Source organism: Chiloscyllium plagiosum, unplaced genomic scaffold, assembly GCF_037043375.1.
Source record: "Chiloscyllium plagiosum isolate Xiang-an unplaced genomic scaffold, Cpla_swu_hap1 HiC_scaffold_17, whole genome shotgun sequence".
NCBI classification, from domain to species: Eukaryota; Metazoa; Chordata; class Chondrichthyes; order Orectolobiformes; family Hemiscylliidae; genus Chiloscyllium; species Chiloscyllium plagiosum.
In genome coordinates this window covers 52,515,765-52,535,355 of record NW_028270155.1, presented here as the reverse complement: position 1 = coordinate 52,535,355, position 19,591 = coordinate 52,515,765, and the positions used below count along the sequence as shown (strand labels likewise).

The 19,591-nt window shown below is 39.7% G+C and overlaps 1 protein-coding gene across 2 annotated transcripts in view; it reads right to left on the bottom strand.

The window, feature by feature from the left end:
* Window positions 1-19,591, bottom strand: part of slc6a2 (solute carrier family 6 member 2) — a 179,961-nt gene that overhangs the window by 45,538 nt on the left and 114,832 nt on the right. For both annotated transcript variants that reach the window (XM_087995914.1, XM_043707015.2), the window contains exons 8-9: window positions 12,051-12,175; window positions 1,812-1,924 (exon numbers count right to left, since the gene is read on the bottom strand). In XM_087995914.1, the coding sequence (XP_087852040.1) occupies window positions 1,812-1,924; window positions 12,051-12,175 (238 nt within the window). The remainder of the gene's footprint in view (window positions 1-1,811; window positions 1,925-12,050; window positions 12,176-19,591) is intronic.

The window sequence follows — 19,591 nt, the reverse complement described above, 5'->3', positions numbered from 1 at the left end:
CATTATGAACTAATCATAATCTCAATAAATCTCAAATATCAATTGATATTGGCCACCTAATGAATTTGTCCAGGTTCTAATTAATCAGCTCCATAGATATTACTTTAAATAAGAGACAGAGATTAGGCTAGATTGGCAATGGAAAAGTCACCATAATCCCACAGGATTGAAGGACTACTCTCTCAGAGAGAGAGAGAGAGAGAGAGAGGACTGCCAGTAAATTTAACCTGAGGTTCACCACACCTCAGGCGAGGGGCAAGTTTGAGAAGTTGGGATGTTCATGGGGACATTACTCCTCACCTGAGGTGTGACCGTCAGGTTAAGCTCACCAGCAGTCATCTCTCTAATGAGAGGTCAGCCCTACGCTTCTTTGGGACTATGATAACTTTATGGTAACTTTACCTTTTGAGGACAAATAGGGGTTAAACAATTCAATGAAGTCTAAGATTTCACCATCTGATGTTCCTAAGGAAGGCCTGAATAACTAATGTAGTTACAAATTATACCCCCCTCCCTTGTCCTTTTATTGAAAAATTTTGTCTATAAGGGATGAAGTGGCATAAGTAAAATAACTGGATGAAAGTGGAATTTGCGTGGCCTGTGGTTGAGGGGTGTTGGATGGGAGAGTATTCATTGCTTTATTTAACTATTATGGTATGGCTGTGAATCAAGATGTAGAATTGCACACAAAGAACTATCACTGCCAGCACAATCATCATGAAACTTCACTAATCCTCAAGATATTAGAAGTGAGGAAAGTTTAAATTAGGGCTCTAAACTAACTGTTGTAAACTAGGAAAACACTCATGTCAGTGCGATAGCAGGATGGCAAGGTTTACGAATTGGAAATTCATCTCTTCGAGCTGATTTAATATCATTTAAAGTGACCAGCATTAAAACCAAGAGAAGTTAGAAGATGTTGCTGTGATTCACAGCAGCCATCTTTAAAGGATCCTTTTAAAGAATTTGCTACCACAGATCCTGACAGTATGATACATGTTGTCTCTCAACATTGAAGTTGCACTCAGTTGCTTTCAAGAATAAAAGTGTACTTATGTGGAACACAAACACAGGTGGATTGAATGGTCTGTTCCTGTGCTGTACATTTCAAGGACTGGATTTAATGCTGGTGGAGTTCTCATCCACCAGTTGGAGAAACAATGGGAAATCTGCCTCACTTTCATTGGATGCCAGAATTATATGCCAGATGGAGGTTGACAGCTCTCTATTGCCAGTATTGTCACCAGGAACAGTGGCTGCTGCCAGTATTGCTCCAGGATTTCACCAGGATCCCTACAATCAGGTAAATGAGATGATGGTTAGGAAGGGAAGCATGGTGATTGGAGGCAAGTGCAAGGGGATGGCATTCAGTGGAGCCTTCTGTTCCTTTTGTCAGTTCCCCCAATTGAACACTGAATGCTTGACCATGAGCACTCAACCCAAAATTAGGTAGGATGCTGGAAAACCCAAATCTGCTTGCTGAACAGCCTTTAGGCAGCACAGGAAATCTCTGGTGACTCCCAGTTAATCCCTGAACAAACTGTAAATTTCAGTGGGGTCAGAGATAATTGGTGTCGATTAATGAGGCTCATTGACATCCCACCTCAAGGTGTCAAGTTCCTTGTACTAACCTATTCCATCTCTAACTGAATTGTTGGAGGTTTGCCAACACCAGTAGACTATAACTGATCTGTCCCACGATTAAATTGGCCTGGTCACCTTGTTTCCCTGGGTTATATTCCAGCCTATGAACTACTGACGTTTAGAATTAGAACAGCGAGGAACACGAGATAAAGTTGCATTTTACTTACTGAGCTGTCAATTCCCAATGTCAGCAGCATTATGAAGAACATAATTGCCCAAAATGTTGACCCTGGGAGAGTGGAGATTGCTTCAGGATAAATAACAAACACTAAGCCTGGACCTGAAAACAGAATAGCACACAGCAAATTAGTTGGTACACTGAGATTATATAAAAGTGTAATTGATAAACAAGAAAATACCACAATTTTGGAATAGAGTGGCAAATAATTCCAGTATTTACGTTTATTGGTCTTGAAAGGTGCAAATCCCTGTAGATAACTACGGACATTTTGAAAGAACAATAATAGCACTGCTCAGTGGCTAGTCAGGCATTAAATAATCTGGCTTCAGATTAGTTTCTGAATGAGCTTTCTGAAAATTCCTAAAACAGAAGCTGGAGGACAAATCACTGTGCTTTAAATTTAAAAGTCCAGTTTTTCACCATTAGTTTGCAAGCAATAATTATAAAGCAACTTAAAGTTTTCATCAAAATACAGCCCAAGATTCCCCTTCTGCTTCGGCTTTATCCTGGTCTCTTACTGGTTTTGGACGTGATAAAAGGTGTCAATCTCCTCTGAAGTTAGCAGTGAGTGACACTGATCAGTTAGTTTTACAACAACAAAGATTGTTGTTCAGAACTTCGCTGAACAATCTCAAAAAGAAAATAAATTTCAAACTTGTTCCCAGCATCCTTCTTAAACAATTGCCCTAATCTGATATTTCTGTTGCCCATACAATTTCATGAGCCATCTTTCAAACATTCATCCTTGCCCAACCTTCCTCCTCATTATAAAAGCAAAGTGCTGGAGATCTGAAATAAAAACATAAAGTGCTGGAGAAAATCAACAGTTCTGGCAGTAACTGTGGAGATAGAGCTATGGTTAACATTTTGAATCTGGTGTGATCTCTTATCAGAACTAAAGAGGTCAATAAAATTATGTTTTTTATACTATTGGAAAGAAGTGAGGAGATGTAAGATGGATCAGATAGGCTAGGTGCCCAGAGGCAAAAGTAGTGTTAATTGTAGTAGAGAAAAGATAGAGAGATGAAGAGTAGGTGTTAATAGCACAGGTAATGGCAGAGAATAGGAAAACAATGCTGAAAGCAAACCCATGCAAAACAAAATTGACTTTCTTTGGAATGGAGGGGAGCAAAGGGAGTAATCAAGGTGGAGAATAAAGTTCCTGGTTTGAAGTTGTTGAACGTCATGCTAAGCGCATACGTTTGTAAAGTGCCTAAACCAAAAATGAGATTCTGTTCCTTTAACTTGCTTCAGGCTTCACTGGAGCACTGCAGTAGGCCTCAGACAAAAACTAGTTCTGAAAAAATGTCATACCAAACTTGAAATGTTAACTCTATTTCTGTCTCTCCATGGATGGTGCCAGACCTGCTCAGTTTTTTCAAGGTTTTCTGTGTTTGCTTCAGATTTCCAATGTCTGCAGTGTTTTGCATTTACTTGAACAAAGATGTTAGCATAAAAGCAAAATGGTATATTGAAATAGCAAGCAACCAGAAGGTCAGAATCATTCTCATGGACAGAGCAGAGGTATTCCACAAAGTGATCACACTGTCAGCATTTGGTCTCACCAATGTAGAGGAGACTGCTCTGAAGCAGCAAACATAGTAAGCTAGATGTTTTTGATTACACCTTTTGTGAATCACTTTGGGATAGCTTCTTACAATCCAGGTCTTATATAAACACAAGTTGTCAGGCAGTACACAAAATACTGAGGGCAACAGGTCAATTCACCCTGAAAAACCTCAAAACACTCGTGAAAATCCAATCTGTTACTGATGTGACCAATCAGCGAACAAATGCTCCCTGAGAGCCCAGCAGCAGCAAATACAGGAGATAAGCAGCCTGTGGTTGCAACAGCATAGAGAAAGTGAGTAGCAGCAATAAGCAAAGCTGCTGGGTCAGGGACAATGATGCCAGAGGCTATTGGGTAGGAAGAGAGGCCAGAGGGAGTGCAGCTGACTGGCCAGAGGAACAAGGCTGGGAATAGGACAGCCAGCAGGGGAGTGACACCTGAGGAGTGGGCAAGTGAGGCCGCAAACAGGAGAGAAAGGATCTAAGAGTATAAAAATGGGGAAGACGGCTTGAAAAGTGGGAAAGAAGATAAAATTACTGTCAAACATCACTTATTTTGTCTGTACATGGTGGGCCAATTACTATTAACAAAACTGAACAAGTGTCCCTCAGATAAAGAGCTCAGTAATGTTGAATAATTCGTAAATACACATATGACCAACAGAATTGGCAAGACTGAGCTTTAATACACTGAATTTACAGCTTTTCATCAAAATTGTGAAGGGAACAAGCTGACAACTATGATAACTCAAAATGACTTTATTTCCACAAAGAGGATGGTTTGATCAAACTCTGAGAAGGACACCTAATGTGGAGGAGAGGATGGTAAATTTTATGGCCTGATAGCCTGCACCTGCCACTTCTAATGAATATATTGCTCTCATTAGCACAATAAGTTAATTACTAAGGAGACAAGCTAACTTAAATATTTTCTGCAGGAGCTAGTAAGTGGTATTTGATGTGAACATTACTCATTTTGGGAAAAGTTAAAAACCACACAACACCTAGTTATAGTCTAACAGGTTTACTTGAAGGCACTAGCTTTCGAAGTGCTGCTGCCTCATCAGGTAGCTGTGGAGCAGGACCATAAGACACAGTATTTATAGCAAAAGGTTACAGTGTCATGCAGCTGTAATATATTAAACAAACTTAGATTAAGTCTTTCATCTTTTAGAATGGTTTCGCTGGTTTCGGATCATTAATATGTAAATCCTAGAACTCCTTTTAAGTCACATTCACATTTTCTAACCTAATGTGTCATCTCAGCTCAGACAATGCATTAAAGATGTGAGGTTAAAATCTGTCTGTGTCACCATCTTGTGTTAGACTGGCTCTATTTCTAAAGTGGGATTTACAGAATCTTACATGGATTGACTGTAGGTTGCGCATTTCTTGAGCAAAGTAAAATATAATTCAGCAAATACAGATTCACCCCATAAATATATATGTGTGCGCATGCAGGAGAGACTAGGTGAGTGTGTACGTATAGGTGTGAGTGCATGTGAGAGTGTGTATAAGCTTGGTGAAGTATGTGTGTGAGTATGATGGTGTATAAGCCTATGAGAGGGTGCTTGCGTGGGTGTGAGTGTGGGAGCGTATGTGTGTGTGCATGAGACAGTGCTTGTGTATCTGAGAGAGTCTGTGTTTGTGTGCGCGCGCGCACACTTGACACACACAACCACACACATACACACTCCTACATACTCACACACTAACATCATGACATTTTGGGAAGACTGATAAAGACTTTGGGAAGTCATCATAGTCATCATTCTTCATGATAGCCCAGACTACATACCATTTGTTTCCTCAAACATCAAGAGATCTGAACATTTTACCTGGACTGATACCATGTTAGGTAGAAAAGGATAGTTTTCAGAGCCGAGGCTTCCACTTTGGAATCTCACTGGACAAAAGCAATGTTGTAGCGTACGTACTGTCGAATTCTGTTTAGTTTTGAAACTTGGCCTTCTGTTTCACAAGTTCCAATTGAAACCAATAATATTACAATGCATTGTATTTCCACAGTGTTTGTGCCATTCGTTCTAGATTCTTGCCATGGTTCCAGTAAATTTTCAGTGGATTTTGTGCAAATTCACATTTCTGTTTCAGTTTCCAGTATTCTCAATTTTTCTTTTACTCTCATCAATGATTCATCCATTTCCATTTCTGAGCTCATCTGTGATGTGCAACAGAACTTCAGTCCACATGTCTCCGTACCATATTGAACAACCGATAACTACATACTACTTTATACAAAACTCTGCTGGCCTTTGTACTTGTACTATATACTTGTATCAATGTTACCTCACTTAAATTCTCATATGCTTCATTTCTCCCTCAATAGTCTTCTTTCCACATTCAATGTCACGACTGGTAAATGAAGCAATCAAATCATTCAAGGTACAATTTCAATCTTTTCTCCAGGTCAAAATAAATAAGGCTTTAAGAAAAACCTAAAGAATTACTTTCTTAATGTCATGACAAAACCCAGTTGTTATTCAAATTTGTTTGAAAACAAAAAGATTGGATGACAAATGTAAAAGATACTACCAAGGTTGCATTGACACTGATTGAAGGGGATCTTTGTAGTGATTATAACAAGGTCAGCCAGGTGGACCTGATAGAATAAGAGTTCCCTGATTGGGGCTTTTAATCTGGTCCAATCAGGGAGCCATGGCTGACAGATTAAAACAGGAGTGTTCTTCCCCCTCCAACTCTATTTTGATTTAATCCCTGCCCTCCCCTTCACTGTTTGATCACACAGCATTGCCCTTTGATGTGAAGGGCATGGCTTGTCACAGGCCACTCGGGTGTTTCCTATCTTCCTGGTGGTGGAAACTGAATAAAGAATCGTGCGCCTTGTGTCTTTCACCTGCACACACACACACAACATGGGGCACCCTGCTGGGGAAAAAATAAGCACTACCGCAGTTAGGCGGTAGTGTGAGGGTTTAAGAAAATAAAAAGAAAGATAAAAAAATAAACTGGAGTGTCAGCAGTAAAAATAAAAAAGGAGTCTCAGAGAGTCTGGTCACTCTGAGAGCTGGCTCTGAGGAAGCTGGAGCAGTGTCAAATACAAAAAAAAACAGGAGTGTGCTTACTGGGTTGCTGGGGGTGTCTGCATTCTATGCACTGTTTCACATTTGATTGGACTGTCTTGTATGTATTTATTATTTTTGTAATGACTGAAAGTGGGATTTGAGGTTTGTCCCCATTTCACCTGAAAACTGGTTGAATGATGGGGTTTGGGGTCTGACTTTGCCATTCCCTTTCCCTGTAAATTGCAGTTTCTTGAATACTGCTGTTCATGTTAACTGTTTGTTTGTAATTTATACTGGTGATTAAAATATTTTAAAAAAGGAGTGTCAGAGGTTCTGACACTTGGAGAGCTATCCACATGTAAACAAAGGCTGACTTGGTGATTGGACACCAGCCTCTGTGGAGTTATTTTAGTGGCAATGAGAGCAAATATGTTCCTGAAGAGATTCATTGTCATTTTGAGTTGGGGTAAGCATTTCTGGCATCATGCTGTTATTTGGGAGGCTTGACTCATTCAATCCTGCCATCGAAGACTGGATCCAGTATGTGGAAAGAATGTGTTACTTTTTCTGGACAAATAACATTGGGGCAGATGAAAGGCAACATGTAATTCCTCTGAAAATTTGCAGACCCATAGCTTTTTTGGTCATTAGGACTCTCACTTTCGCTGAGGCACCAGATACTAAAACCTTTCAAGAGTTGATGGACTTAGTTAAGGAATATTATGACCCCAAGCCTCCTCTAATTTTGAGTTGTAATCATTTTTCCTAGGCAATTCAAGAACGAGAGGAATCCATACTGAGATTTTACCGACCAACAGAGGCATGTGGTTTTGTTTGAAGCCTTTAACGAGATGCTGAGAGACTGTTTGGTATGTGGGATTAATGATGTAACCATGCAAAAACGCCTTGTAGCTGAAGCCCAACTGGACTTCAAACAAGCACTACAATTGGCTTTGTTATTGGAATATGTGGCAAGTGGAGCATGTGAGTTGCAGGGTATTCTGATGGGCCCTCACCAGTCTGACTGAGCTTGGGGAATAGCACTTGAGTAAAGACAATTGCATAGCTTGACTCAGGACATGCCTCTTGCTGAGATATTTGTATCATTGATAGTCACAGGTGAGGTGCCGGAAGACTGGAGGTTGGCTAACATGGTGCCACTGTTTAAGAAGGGTGGTAAGGACAAGCCAGGGAACTATAGACCAGTGAGCCTGACGTCGGGGGTGGGCAAGTTGTTGGAGGGATTCCTGAAGGACAGGATGTACATTTATTTGGAAAGGCAAGGACTGATTAGGGATAGTCAACATGGCTTTGTACATGGGAAATCATGTCTCACAAACTTGATTGAGTTTTTTGAAGAAGTAACAAAGAGGATTGATGAGGGCAGAGCAGTAGTTGTGATCTATATGGACTTCAATAAGGCATTCAACAAGGTTTCCCATGGGAGACTGGTGAGCAAGGTTAGATCTTGCGGAATACCGGGAGAACTAGCCATTTGGATACAGAACTGGCTGAACGTTAGAAGATAGAGGGTAGTGGTGGACGGTTGTTTTTCAGACTGTAGGCCTATGACCAGTGGAGTGCCACAATGATCGGTGCTGGGTCCTCTACTTCTTGTCATTTACATAAATAATTTGGATGCGAGCATAAGAGGTACAGTTAGTAAGTTTGCAGATGACATCAAAATTCGAGGTGTAGTGGACAGCGAAGAATGTTACCTCAGATTGCAACAGGATCTGGACCAGATGGGCCAATGGGCTGAGAAGTGGCAGATGGAGTTTAATTCAGATAAGTGCGAGGTGCTGCATTTTGGGAAAGCAAATCTTAGCAGGATTTGTACACTTAATGGTAAGGTCCTAGAGAGTGTTGCTGAACAAAGAGACCTTGGAGTGCAAGTTCATAGCTCCTTGAAAGTGGAGTCGTAGGTAGGTGGTTAGTGAAGCAGGTGTTTGGTATGCTTTCCTTTATTGGTCAGAGTATTGAGTACAGAAGTTGGGAGGTCATGTTGCGGCTGTACAGGACATTGGTTAGGTTCCTGAAGGTTCCTGAAGAAGGACTTATGCCCGAAACGTATTCTCCTGCTCCTTGGATGCTGCCTGATCTGCTGCGCTTTTCCAGCAACACATTTTTCAGCTCTGATCTCCAGCATCTGCAGTCCTCACATTCTCCTTGGCATAGGTTTACGGTGAGAGGGAAAGATATAAAAGAGACCTAAGGGGCAACGTTTTCACACAGAGGGTGGTACGTGTATGGAATGAGTTGCCAGAGGAAGTGGTGGAGGCTGGTACAATTGCAACATTTTAAAGGCATTTGGATGGGTATATGAATAGGAAGGGCTTGGAGAGATATTGGCCCGGTGCTGGCAGGTGGGACTAGATTGGGCCAGTCAGCCACTGTAATTGCTGCTGGTATGTGGACTGGAGACAGCAAAAGAGTCCCACTAGGTCAGAGTACAGTAAGAGAACTCATAGGTCGGTATCAGGGGATGAAGTTTGGTGTAGGAACCATGGAAATGAACCTGCAAAGATAAGAGACAAGGTCGACACAAGATCAGTTCCAGTGATGTATGAGGTTCGAGTAGGTGTGACGGTCCTGAACGAGCACATGGACCATATAAAAGCTACAAACTTGCAAACAGAGCGAGAGCAAAACATGCCCGGCTCCTTGGAATAGTTGGAAAGGCTGATGGAACCGGTGGCTTCTCCCTCTCCGTCAAGCATTGAAGATACCTCAAAATCTGTGATGTATAAGCCGCTGTCACCACCTCAATGCATTTGCCACCTGAAGAGAAGAACAAATTTCTGCCAAGACACTCTGCGCACAAGAGGTGAGCTACTGTGTGTTACAGGCCACCCATATCTGGGGCAGAGTCAGAGGAACTTGAGCTGGTGTAAAAACATCTCAGGAGGAGCTACAAGAAAAAGAACAGGCTTATGTCCTAGGACTTGAGGGAGGGATGTAGTAATTATAATGCAGTCAGCCAGGTGAACCTCAGAATATGAGTTCCCTAATTGGGGCTGCTAACCTGGTGCAATCAGGGAACCCTGCCTGACAGATAAAAACAGGAGAGTTTAATCCCTGTCTTCCCCTTTACTATTTGATCACGCAGCATTGCCTTTGATGTGAAGAGCACTGCTTGACACTGGCTACTCGGGTGTTTCTTTTCTTCCTGATGGTGGAAATTGAATAAAGATTCGTTCACCTTGTGTCTTTCACTGTGTCTCACACCTGCACACACACAACATGGGTGCTAGGAAAAATAAGCACTACCGCAGTTAGGCGGTAGTGTGGAGGTTATAATAAAGAAAAAAGATAAACAAAAAAAAGGAGTGTTTAATCCCTGTCCTCCCCTTCACTGTTTGATCACACAGCATTGCCCTTTCAGAAGGGCACTGCTTGTCACTGTCCACTCGGGTGTTTCCTTTCTTCCTGGTGGTGAAATATAAATAAAGATTTACACATTTGTTGTTTCTCACTGTGTCCAACATCTGCACACACGTGACATGGGAAAAGAGGAAAGAGAAAAAAAGAACAGGGGTGTCAGACATCCTGTTCACTCTGAGAGCTGTCTCTCAGGGAGCTGGATCAGTGAAAAAAAAAGTATCAGACATCCTCCTCACTCTGAGTACTGACTCTGAGGGAGCTGGATCATGCAAAGGAATCTCCACGTGTAAATAAAGGGTGACTTGGAAATGGGAAATTAAAAAATAGTACAGACATCCTGCTTACTCTGAGAGCTGGCTCTGTGGGAGCTGGGTCACTGTCAAGAACTCTCCAAAGAAAAAGAGAAAAACTGGAATGTCAGACATCCTGTTCACTCTGAGAGTTGCTTCTGCTGGAGCTAGATCGTTGTCAACGACTTTCCACATGCAAATAAAGGATGACTTGGGGACAGAATACCAATATCTGTAGAGTTATTTCAATCTGCACCCCTGTTTTCAGGTACAAGGGCATAGCTTGTTGAAAATGGCAGGACATCACTTACCATCTTATCTGTAAATCTATCTTGAATTGAGCTGAAAAACAGACATGGCCTCAGACATGGGAATCCTATATCTCTTGCACGTTTTAAGATACAAATGGGTGGAATGCATATGAATCAGAATTGAAATGCAAAAAACATTTGTTTGAAAGTTACTCTTTACCAAAAATAAACAGCATTTGCAATACCATGAACATTGGGTATCCAAGTTGAAAATTTTCAGATTATTTATTTCCATGATGTAGCCAATTTGGAGCAAACAGATTTTAATTTCTCTTTGCCAAAAGAGTCATCCTTTCTGTAATGTTGGTGTTCCCTTTATAACCAGGAATTATATAGCAGGTAGACAAATGGTGAATCTGAACAGGAACATTTTACTAACCAACCACACCTCCAGTTCCTGACTGGACCCAAGCGCTGCCTCTCTAGGTCACATGACCACCTCTCTTAAAGGGGCAGGACCCCTAACTGCATACATAACACTTTCCCAGACATATCCAGTCAAACTTTACAGCAAATCCTTGTAATTTTACAGCTGTAACAAATATTCAATTTTCATAGAAAGGCTTCATCTTTATACAGTTTCTCTGAGATACTAATATTAATCTCTGTCCCCTAATGGATTAAAATGCAAGGGAGGTGTTGGTATTGCAATACTATTACTGGACTAGTAATCAGAATCCCCAGATTAATATTCTGGGTGCATGGGTTCAAATTTGATAGTGGAATTTGAATTCAGTAAAAATCTGGAATTAAAAAGTTGACCAAATGGCAAAACATTTTTTTCGGGAAGAAAATCTGTTGTCTTTGTCTGGACTGGACCACATGCAACTCCAGACCCACAGCAATGTGATCGCCTTTGAGAACTTTTTTTTTAACCAATCTGTGGAACCTGGGCATTGGTGGTTGGCCAGTATTTATTGCCTGTCCCTAATTGCCCTTGAGGAGGTGAGCTGCCTCCTTGAACTGCTGTAGTCCACCTGTCGTGGGTTGGCCAGTGTTGGATTGTGCAGTCCCTCCACAATGCCATTAGGCAGGGAATTCCAGGATTTTGACCCAGTGACAGTGAAGGAAGTGCAATATTATTTCCAAGTCAGGATGGTGAGTGGCTTGGAGGGGAACTTGAAGGTGGTGGTATTCCCCTTGCATCTTCTGCCCTTGTCCTTCTAAATGGAAGTGGTCATGGGTTTAAATGGGCAATAAACACAGGCTTGGCCAGTGATGTCCACATCCCATGAATTGATATTTTTTAAAAAACTAAAACACAGATGTAAATTACTTTTGTAACATCCACAAAACGTCCTGATTCAGATTCAAATTCACATTTAGAGAACAAAAAATCTCTGTTCTGAGCCTTGAACCAACTAAAGTTTGTTCAGTTATCTGTATTTTGCAAATCAGATATTAAATTGAAAATGTAATAAAAACAAAATGTGTTGGAAACATTCAACAGATGTGACAGGATGTGTGGAGAGAGAAAGAGTTAAAATTTTAGGTGATGGTATTTAATTAGAACCAGAATCTCTCATGTATTTCCATCTCTTTCTGTTTTTATTTCAGATCTCCAACATCTGCAAAATTTTGCTTTTGAAATTGAAAACATACAATAAAATCTGTATAAAGTGCTTACCATCTGTTGCCACTTCTGAAATATCAACTCCGTGCTTGAATGCCATATAGCCCAACACAGAGAAAATTGCAAATCCTGAGAAGAAGCTTGTCACACAGTTGATGGAGCTGGTAAGAATAGCATCGCTGAGCAACAAAAGAATAATCACATTTTAAGATGAAACTCCATGGAAACTTCTTGTTACAATTTTTCAGGTATTTACCTCCTGAAACATAAAATTATAGAGACTCAATTCTGTTTAGTCTGAATGATCAAATGCCTTTTTTTTTTCTTCAAATCTGAATACATCACCATGGAGCAGAAAGGTTAACAGGTAACCAGATAGCAGGGAAATGCCTGCCACTGTAACAGTAATATATTTAAAAAGCCTCGGTCTGAGCGTATTTCTTTTGTCAATGTTTCCATTGTCAATTCCTTTCTCTGTTTTTATAATGCAAAACTGTCTTGGGAATTTATCAAAATTATACTTCACTCCCCTCCTATTAGCAGCACCATATTCCCTTCATTGACGAGGATGCAATGATAATATGACAAGTTTATAGAGGCAGTTTCTATTCTGTGTTACCTTGTAGGAATTAGTTATGGAAAAATGAAAGGAAGGACATAATGGGGATTGTGTTATACATACGTCTCTTCCAATCCCACCTCTTCTGCAAAACAAAAAACCCTGCAATCTGAATTTCAATTTATTGCCAGTTTGGGTGATGTAGGTCATAGAGTCATAGAGGTACACAGTACAGAAACAGATCCTTTGTCCATGACAACCAGATATCCTAAATAAATCTAAATCCATTTGCCAGCATTTGGCCCATATCCCTGCAAACTCTTCCTATTCATAGATCCATCCAGGTGCCTTTTAAATGTTAGTTACCTATAAAGAGAAAATGACCAACTTATTTTTTCATTGAAATCAACTGAAATGAATATCAAGCAGTTTCTAAAATGGGTGAACGAAGGGTCCTCTTGTGGCACAGTGGTAGTGTGGACTGGGAGGCCAAGGTTCAAGTCTCATCTGCTCCAAAGTAATAACATATCTGAGCAGGCTGATTAGAAAAATAGGTTAATAATAATAAAAAAAAGGATGACTGATCACCATGCCTGACTGCCATGTTGAAAACCCTCCCTGTGGTCTTGACTTCCCACATGTAATGTTAGGAACATATTACAATTTCCAACTTATTTTATCATTATCACTGTATGATACAGTTTACACCCATAATGTATTCATACCACGATATGAAACCTCTGTATGCTGATAGGCTGCTAATTCTTGTACTTACGTCTACAGCATCATTAATAATTATGTTTACTTGGCAATTAGTTATAGTCTTCAAAATAAAAAAACCTTACCTTGGCGTGGACTTCCTTTCAAATGTTTCTACTTTTAATTCCCATGCTCATTTTTCTCCATTGCATATTAAAAGTGCAGAGCTAGTTGCACATTCCGTCTTAAAATACACTGTAAATTCCTGGGTCAGACTTTGAGAATGAGAGTAAATATTTAACTCTTGTGCCAATTGCACCTGCAGGTGACATTACGACTGGTTTTACAATGTTAATATTGTGTGTCAAATACTGTTCACTGTGGTGCCTCTTAGTCATGTACGAAGGGGGAAGCTGAAATCTGTATATATATCCACCTACAAGGCACTGGGTAGAAGAATCATAGAATCCCTATAGCGTGGAAACAGGCCCTTAGGCCCAGCAAGTCCACACTGATCCTCCGAAGAGTAACCCACCCAGACCCATTCCCCTACCCAATTACTCTATATTTACACTGACTAATACACCCAGCCTACACATCTCTAAACACTATGGGCAACATTTTAGCTTGGCCAATTCACCTAATCTGCACATCTTTTGACTGTGGGAGGAAACCAGAGCATCCAGAGGAAACCCACGCAGACACGGGGAGAATGTGCAAACTCCACACAGACAGTGCCCAAGGCTGGAATCGAACCCAGGTCCCTAGCTGTGAGGCAGCAGTGCTAACCACTGAGCTACTGTGTCACCCCTGTGCAGCATAGGAATGACTAAATTCAGATCACAAGGAGCAGAATTTAGTTGAAACTGTGAAAATATATTTTATAAGTTAATATTTCCTTAAAGATTTCTGAAAATGTGTTGTAACCTACCCACCCATCATTTCATCTACCATCTTGATTTTAAAATATTAGATAGTAATGCTGTAATTATTAATCCCATGGATGTATATGCTCTAATGTCTGCATTTCTAACCCATACAAGACATGCTATTCATGTCTTTTCCCACTTGAGAGAAAAAAAACAGGCAATCCCTGCCAGCTCGGAAGGATCATCTGGTGTCAACCAACAGTAATTCCATTTTCTCCCAGTTTAGTCAACTCACTGCCTTATCTACATTCAATGCCCAACACCAAGTGAAGGAATCCTAGAACATGAAGCAGATGTATAAGGCTTTGTTTGATGATGCCAAATCTAATCTTGCCTCCCATTGCAATATTACAGTACAAACCAGAGAAAGGCAGGAGAAAGTCTGTCTGTAAAGTGTTTGACACGTGCCAGTTGATTGGTCAATTGTACGTGCAGTCACTGGAGATGTGGCACAAGATTGGTGACAACAGGCAATGGAACCAAGTTGATCACTGCGACTGCATGATAAACATTCATTTTCCTCTCACAATAAGCACAAACTTGACGATAAAGTAGACCACACTACTGTTTCCCCCTTTCTTTCACATAATACAAAGGTACATTATTTCGCTGACCTCTCCATCATCATCCAACCCAGTATAATGTTAGGACTTTCAATGACAACTTTGACCCAGCGAGATTAAACTGGCACCTAAATATCATCTTTTTACCCTGAACTCATTTGGAAATTGGATCTAATGGAAAATTAAAAGTGACAGAATGCTTGGCACCCCAGCTCAGAGATTTAAAAACATCCGCCCAAAATAGACCTGAAGAGACATTTTTTGCCTAACTATCTTCTTCTCACTCAATGTATTTACTCCCACCATTTCCATTTTCTATCCTATTCCTCTCTCTTCAATTTTCTCCTCTCTCTTCTTATCTTATTTCCATTGTTCCATTATCCTCTTCCCCATATCTCATCCTTTCTGATAACTGTGTCCTTCCCGCCGAATTCTCCTACTTGTCATGCATTTAACCAGATTGACTACAGTGGTTCAGGAAGTCAATTTACCAAGGCATTCTCAAGAACAACTGGGGATAGGCAATAAATCCTTGCCAGCGACAGCTACATCCCATGAGAGAATAAAAATTACTCATCATTCCTATCTCCTGGTCTCTTATTCACCTTTACTTTGTTTTCTTCCTTTTCACTCTCATCTTCCATCCCCTACTTCAGTCTCTACCTTGAATATATGCTCCCACCATCCTTCTGTGTCAGAGTCCCACTATTCTTATACTTTACAGTCTTTCTTGACATGAATGCAGCAGTGAACATTGACATCTCATGCTCAATGTTACAGGAGAACAACTATTTTATCACAAACATTTCTGAATAAGAATCCTGCCATAATGACATTGACCCACCAGCAGAGGTCCTGTACAAATTCTATAGGAAGGAGAGAGTGGTTGTGGTATAATAAGTTAACATACGATGTTGTTATTATAACCTAGACATAGGATTTGCATGTCAAATATGTACATTTGAAATAAGTGAATTTGGACAACTGGAGTTGTTTGTGAAATGACCCTCTATGATAATCAAGGAAGTTTTACTGGTTCATTAATTTAAGGTGGCATTTTGATGGAAAACATTGGATGCCTCCATTTTTTTTTCTGGAATAATGATGCTTAACCATCCCCACAAATAGGAGATGTTAAGATTACATTCCTCAAATTGTCATGTTTGGCTTTTGCGCTGGAATATGCTTTGAGAATGTGCTGTAAACTTCAGGTTTACATTTTGTTTAAGTGATTTAATGTGAACAGATTTCCTGATACACATACTATCCTTGGAGGTTGAAGTGTAGCAGTGTTGTGGCTGGGGGTACAATTACAACATTTAAAATCATTTGGATAGCTACATGAACAGGAAAGGTTTTGAGTGATATGGGCCAGGAGCAGGCAGGTGGGACTAGTTTAGTTTGGGATTATGTTCGGTATGGATTGGTTGGACTGAAGGCTTTGTTTCCATGCTGAATGACTCTATGTGTGACTTTAATGTGTGCCTTTTAAATGATGACTGACATCCTATGTCCTGAGCACCTGTTCTTGCTTCACCTAAAAAGCCAACACTTAAAGGTTTCATTTCTTGGGTGGAGAGCAGGCAGAGGGAAGGAGGGAGATTTCTCCAAGCTGTTTGTTGGTTATACCTGTTCTCTGGGATATTCTCAGATCCTCTGTTGAAGTTAGAGTGCACAAAAGGGAGAAACATGCGCCCCCCCCAAAAAAAACGGCATTGTTTTTCAGCTCAAGCTGTCTTCCCTATAAAGTGCCACTGGAAATTATTTTTTAAAATATATAGACAACTGATTTTAGAAATGACAGTCTTTAACATGGTGCGGATGGAATTTCAACAATTCTGTTTAAGGTTACAATGGTTTTCCAATTCCCTCCAAAAATATCACACAAATCATCCTCTGTATTTGCTTCAGCACAAGTGTATCACTGTCATTTCAAGCACTTTCTTTCAGATGATGGTTCTAAGTAGTAAGAATTTAACAATTCTTTGATCACTTTCTTTTACCTAAAAGACTAAATACGTAAAAGCAAACATATTAGTTAATTAACCAGTAGTAATATCTCACACCTATTGCCCTTATTGTTGTCTGCATAACAACATACTATTTGTAAAATCAACACACTGAAATATACAATAATTGTATTTATTTAGATAGTTTGATTTATAAGTGGATTATCAATAATATGATTGGGTGTAACATTAAACCTATTAAAACCTATTAGTAACTGCGACTGATGCAAAGTGAAAATGGTTAAACTGGAGTTGTTCTGTGAAGGGAACCTTTATGCTAATAAAGATTGGTTACTGGTTCATTGATTTAAAGTTACATTTTTGCTCAAAACTCCATGTCTCCAACTGGCAACGTCAGTTGTGGTCTAACCAGTCTTTCATACCAACAAAATCTCCTTGTTCCTGTATTCTGTGCCTTGACTAAGAAAGGCAAGTATCTCATTGGCCTCCTGAACCACCGTATCTACCTGTCCGACTGCCTTCAGGAAGCTATGGATGTGCATACCAAGGTCCCTCTGATCTTCAATATTTTGCAGAATCCTACTGTTCGTAGTGAAATCCCCTGCCTTGTTAGCCCTTCACAACTGCCTTACCTCACACTTTTCTGGGTTGAATTCCACTATAGCAGATTCAAGATGTAGCTCAACATTGCATTCAGATTTGAATAGGAGAAGGTAAAGTCGTCAAAGTCCCAGAGGACCATAGGGTTGCTCTCTTCTGAGAGAGCGAGAGAGAGAGAGAGAGAGAGAGAAAGAGAGAGAGAACTGCTGGTGATATAATCTGTGGGTCACCAAGTCTCAGGTGAGGGGTGAGCTTGAGAAGGTAAGACTTTTGTGGTAACCTTAGTGCAGGAATTGAACACATGCTGCTGGTGTTACTCTACATCGCAAACCATCTGCAAGCCAACTGAGCTGACTGATGCCCAGATTAGAATACAAATTGGTATTTACAGAAACACATCACAGGTTACTCAAATAAAAAATGACTTTCTCAGCAATCAAGGTAGTTTCTGAAGCATTACGGGTGTCCATTAAAAGGTCACACCAGGAAATAACTGAAAAATATTGTTCCTGAATTCAATTTGCAAATTTGTGAAGAAAAAGCCTTGAAATAGTGTCCACATTGTACTTGTTGCACAAGCTTCTTCCCTGCTGTTATCAGACTTATGAATGGACCGTTCATATATTAGAGTTGATTTTTCTCTGCACCTTCTCTGTAGCTGTAACACTGTATTTGCATTCTGTTCAAATACCCTGACGTACTTACATAAGATATTTTTTTGTCTGTTTAGCACGCAAAACAATACTTTTCCTTGTATCTCTGTATATATGACAATAATGAATCAAATCAAACCTATATTACCAAGACATGATAAAGAAAATATTCCACCTATATCAAGGTAAACTTTCAATTCTTGATGCAGTCTGACTATTGAGATACATCATAAATGGAATTCAATTGGATGAAGTTTGTTTTGCAATTTCTGCATGAGTTTTATTTCCAGAGTGCAGCCATGAAACAGAAAAGAAGTACTGATACTGTCACAGACACTGGATCCCTCAATTAACTACCATTGACCGCCAAAGATTCTGCACTAGAGAAAGTAATATTAGTTTCTACTGTCCGGGTCATTTAAGTCAACAATTAACAAGTAAAACTTGGACAAAAGAGAAAGCTGATGCAGTTTTTCATTAAAACTAGTCTATCTTTTGGGCTAAAATGATGTTTATACAATCTTTTGACTGTTAAGTGAATAAAAGGATATAACAGCCATTATAAAAGGTTCTGTATCTTTTAAGAGATTATGAACAATTCAACTTTGCAGGTAAGGACATGATATCTTACACATATTAATATACACATTTGCGCAAACATATATGAACAGACACATATGTATGAAAGAGGAATTAATGTTGTATTTGTACTTTTTTGTGAATTCATGTTTAAAAGATTGTGGACAGTAGTTAATTTGGAGAGCTGAGAAGATATATTTTTAAAAACAGGTTATTGGAAAATCAACTATTAGAAATAACATGGTTTAAGCTAAAATTGCTACTTGCTGGATTTACTGGGAATCAGCTGTATGTTTGTGACCACCAAGAGTTATGGCTATTTGATATTGTACCCCAACTAAATTTCCAATAATTTGCAGAGAAAGAGAGAGAAGCTCCTCAGCTCATCCTTTACCTTTCTGAGAAAACCCTTTTGAGGGTTCAGCGTAATAACAGATCCAGCTGTTGTCTGAAAAATCCTCTGAAAGAGTTTGTCTGAATGATTCCTGGAGGATGTCTCTCTGCGAAGGTCCCAAGGACAACTGCCAGCTGCTTTCATGTAAATACATGTCTACATGCGTCAGGACACTGGCTGAAAGCCACCTGGAACATTTCACAGAATATCCTTTCTTCCTTCAAGAACTGCCAGTTATTAGCCAAAGTGTCTTTTTTCTTCAAAATTAACGTTTGCTGACAATGTTTTTTCATTTCGCTTATTTGCATGCCTGCATGTACATATGTGTGCGCATGCAAATTTGCTGGTCAGTATTTAGAAGGGAAAATATTTAGAATTTCATATTTCAAACTGTGTGTCAGTCAGCTTTACATTTTCATCAAACAAGTCTCATTTTTATGATAAATCAATCATTTTGTTATTTATTAAGGAAATCTGGTTGATGGATCTTTTTATTCTAAACCTAATATAAGTAAAATATATAATTGGCCATATTCATGACTGAGTAAAGCATTTAAATATATATTATGACCATTGAAGGGTGAAACTAGAGAGCGAGAGACAGTGAATTCCTCCAACCTCAGTCGTAACATTATTCAAACACATTTAC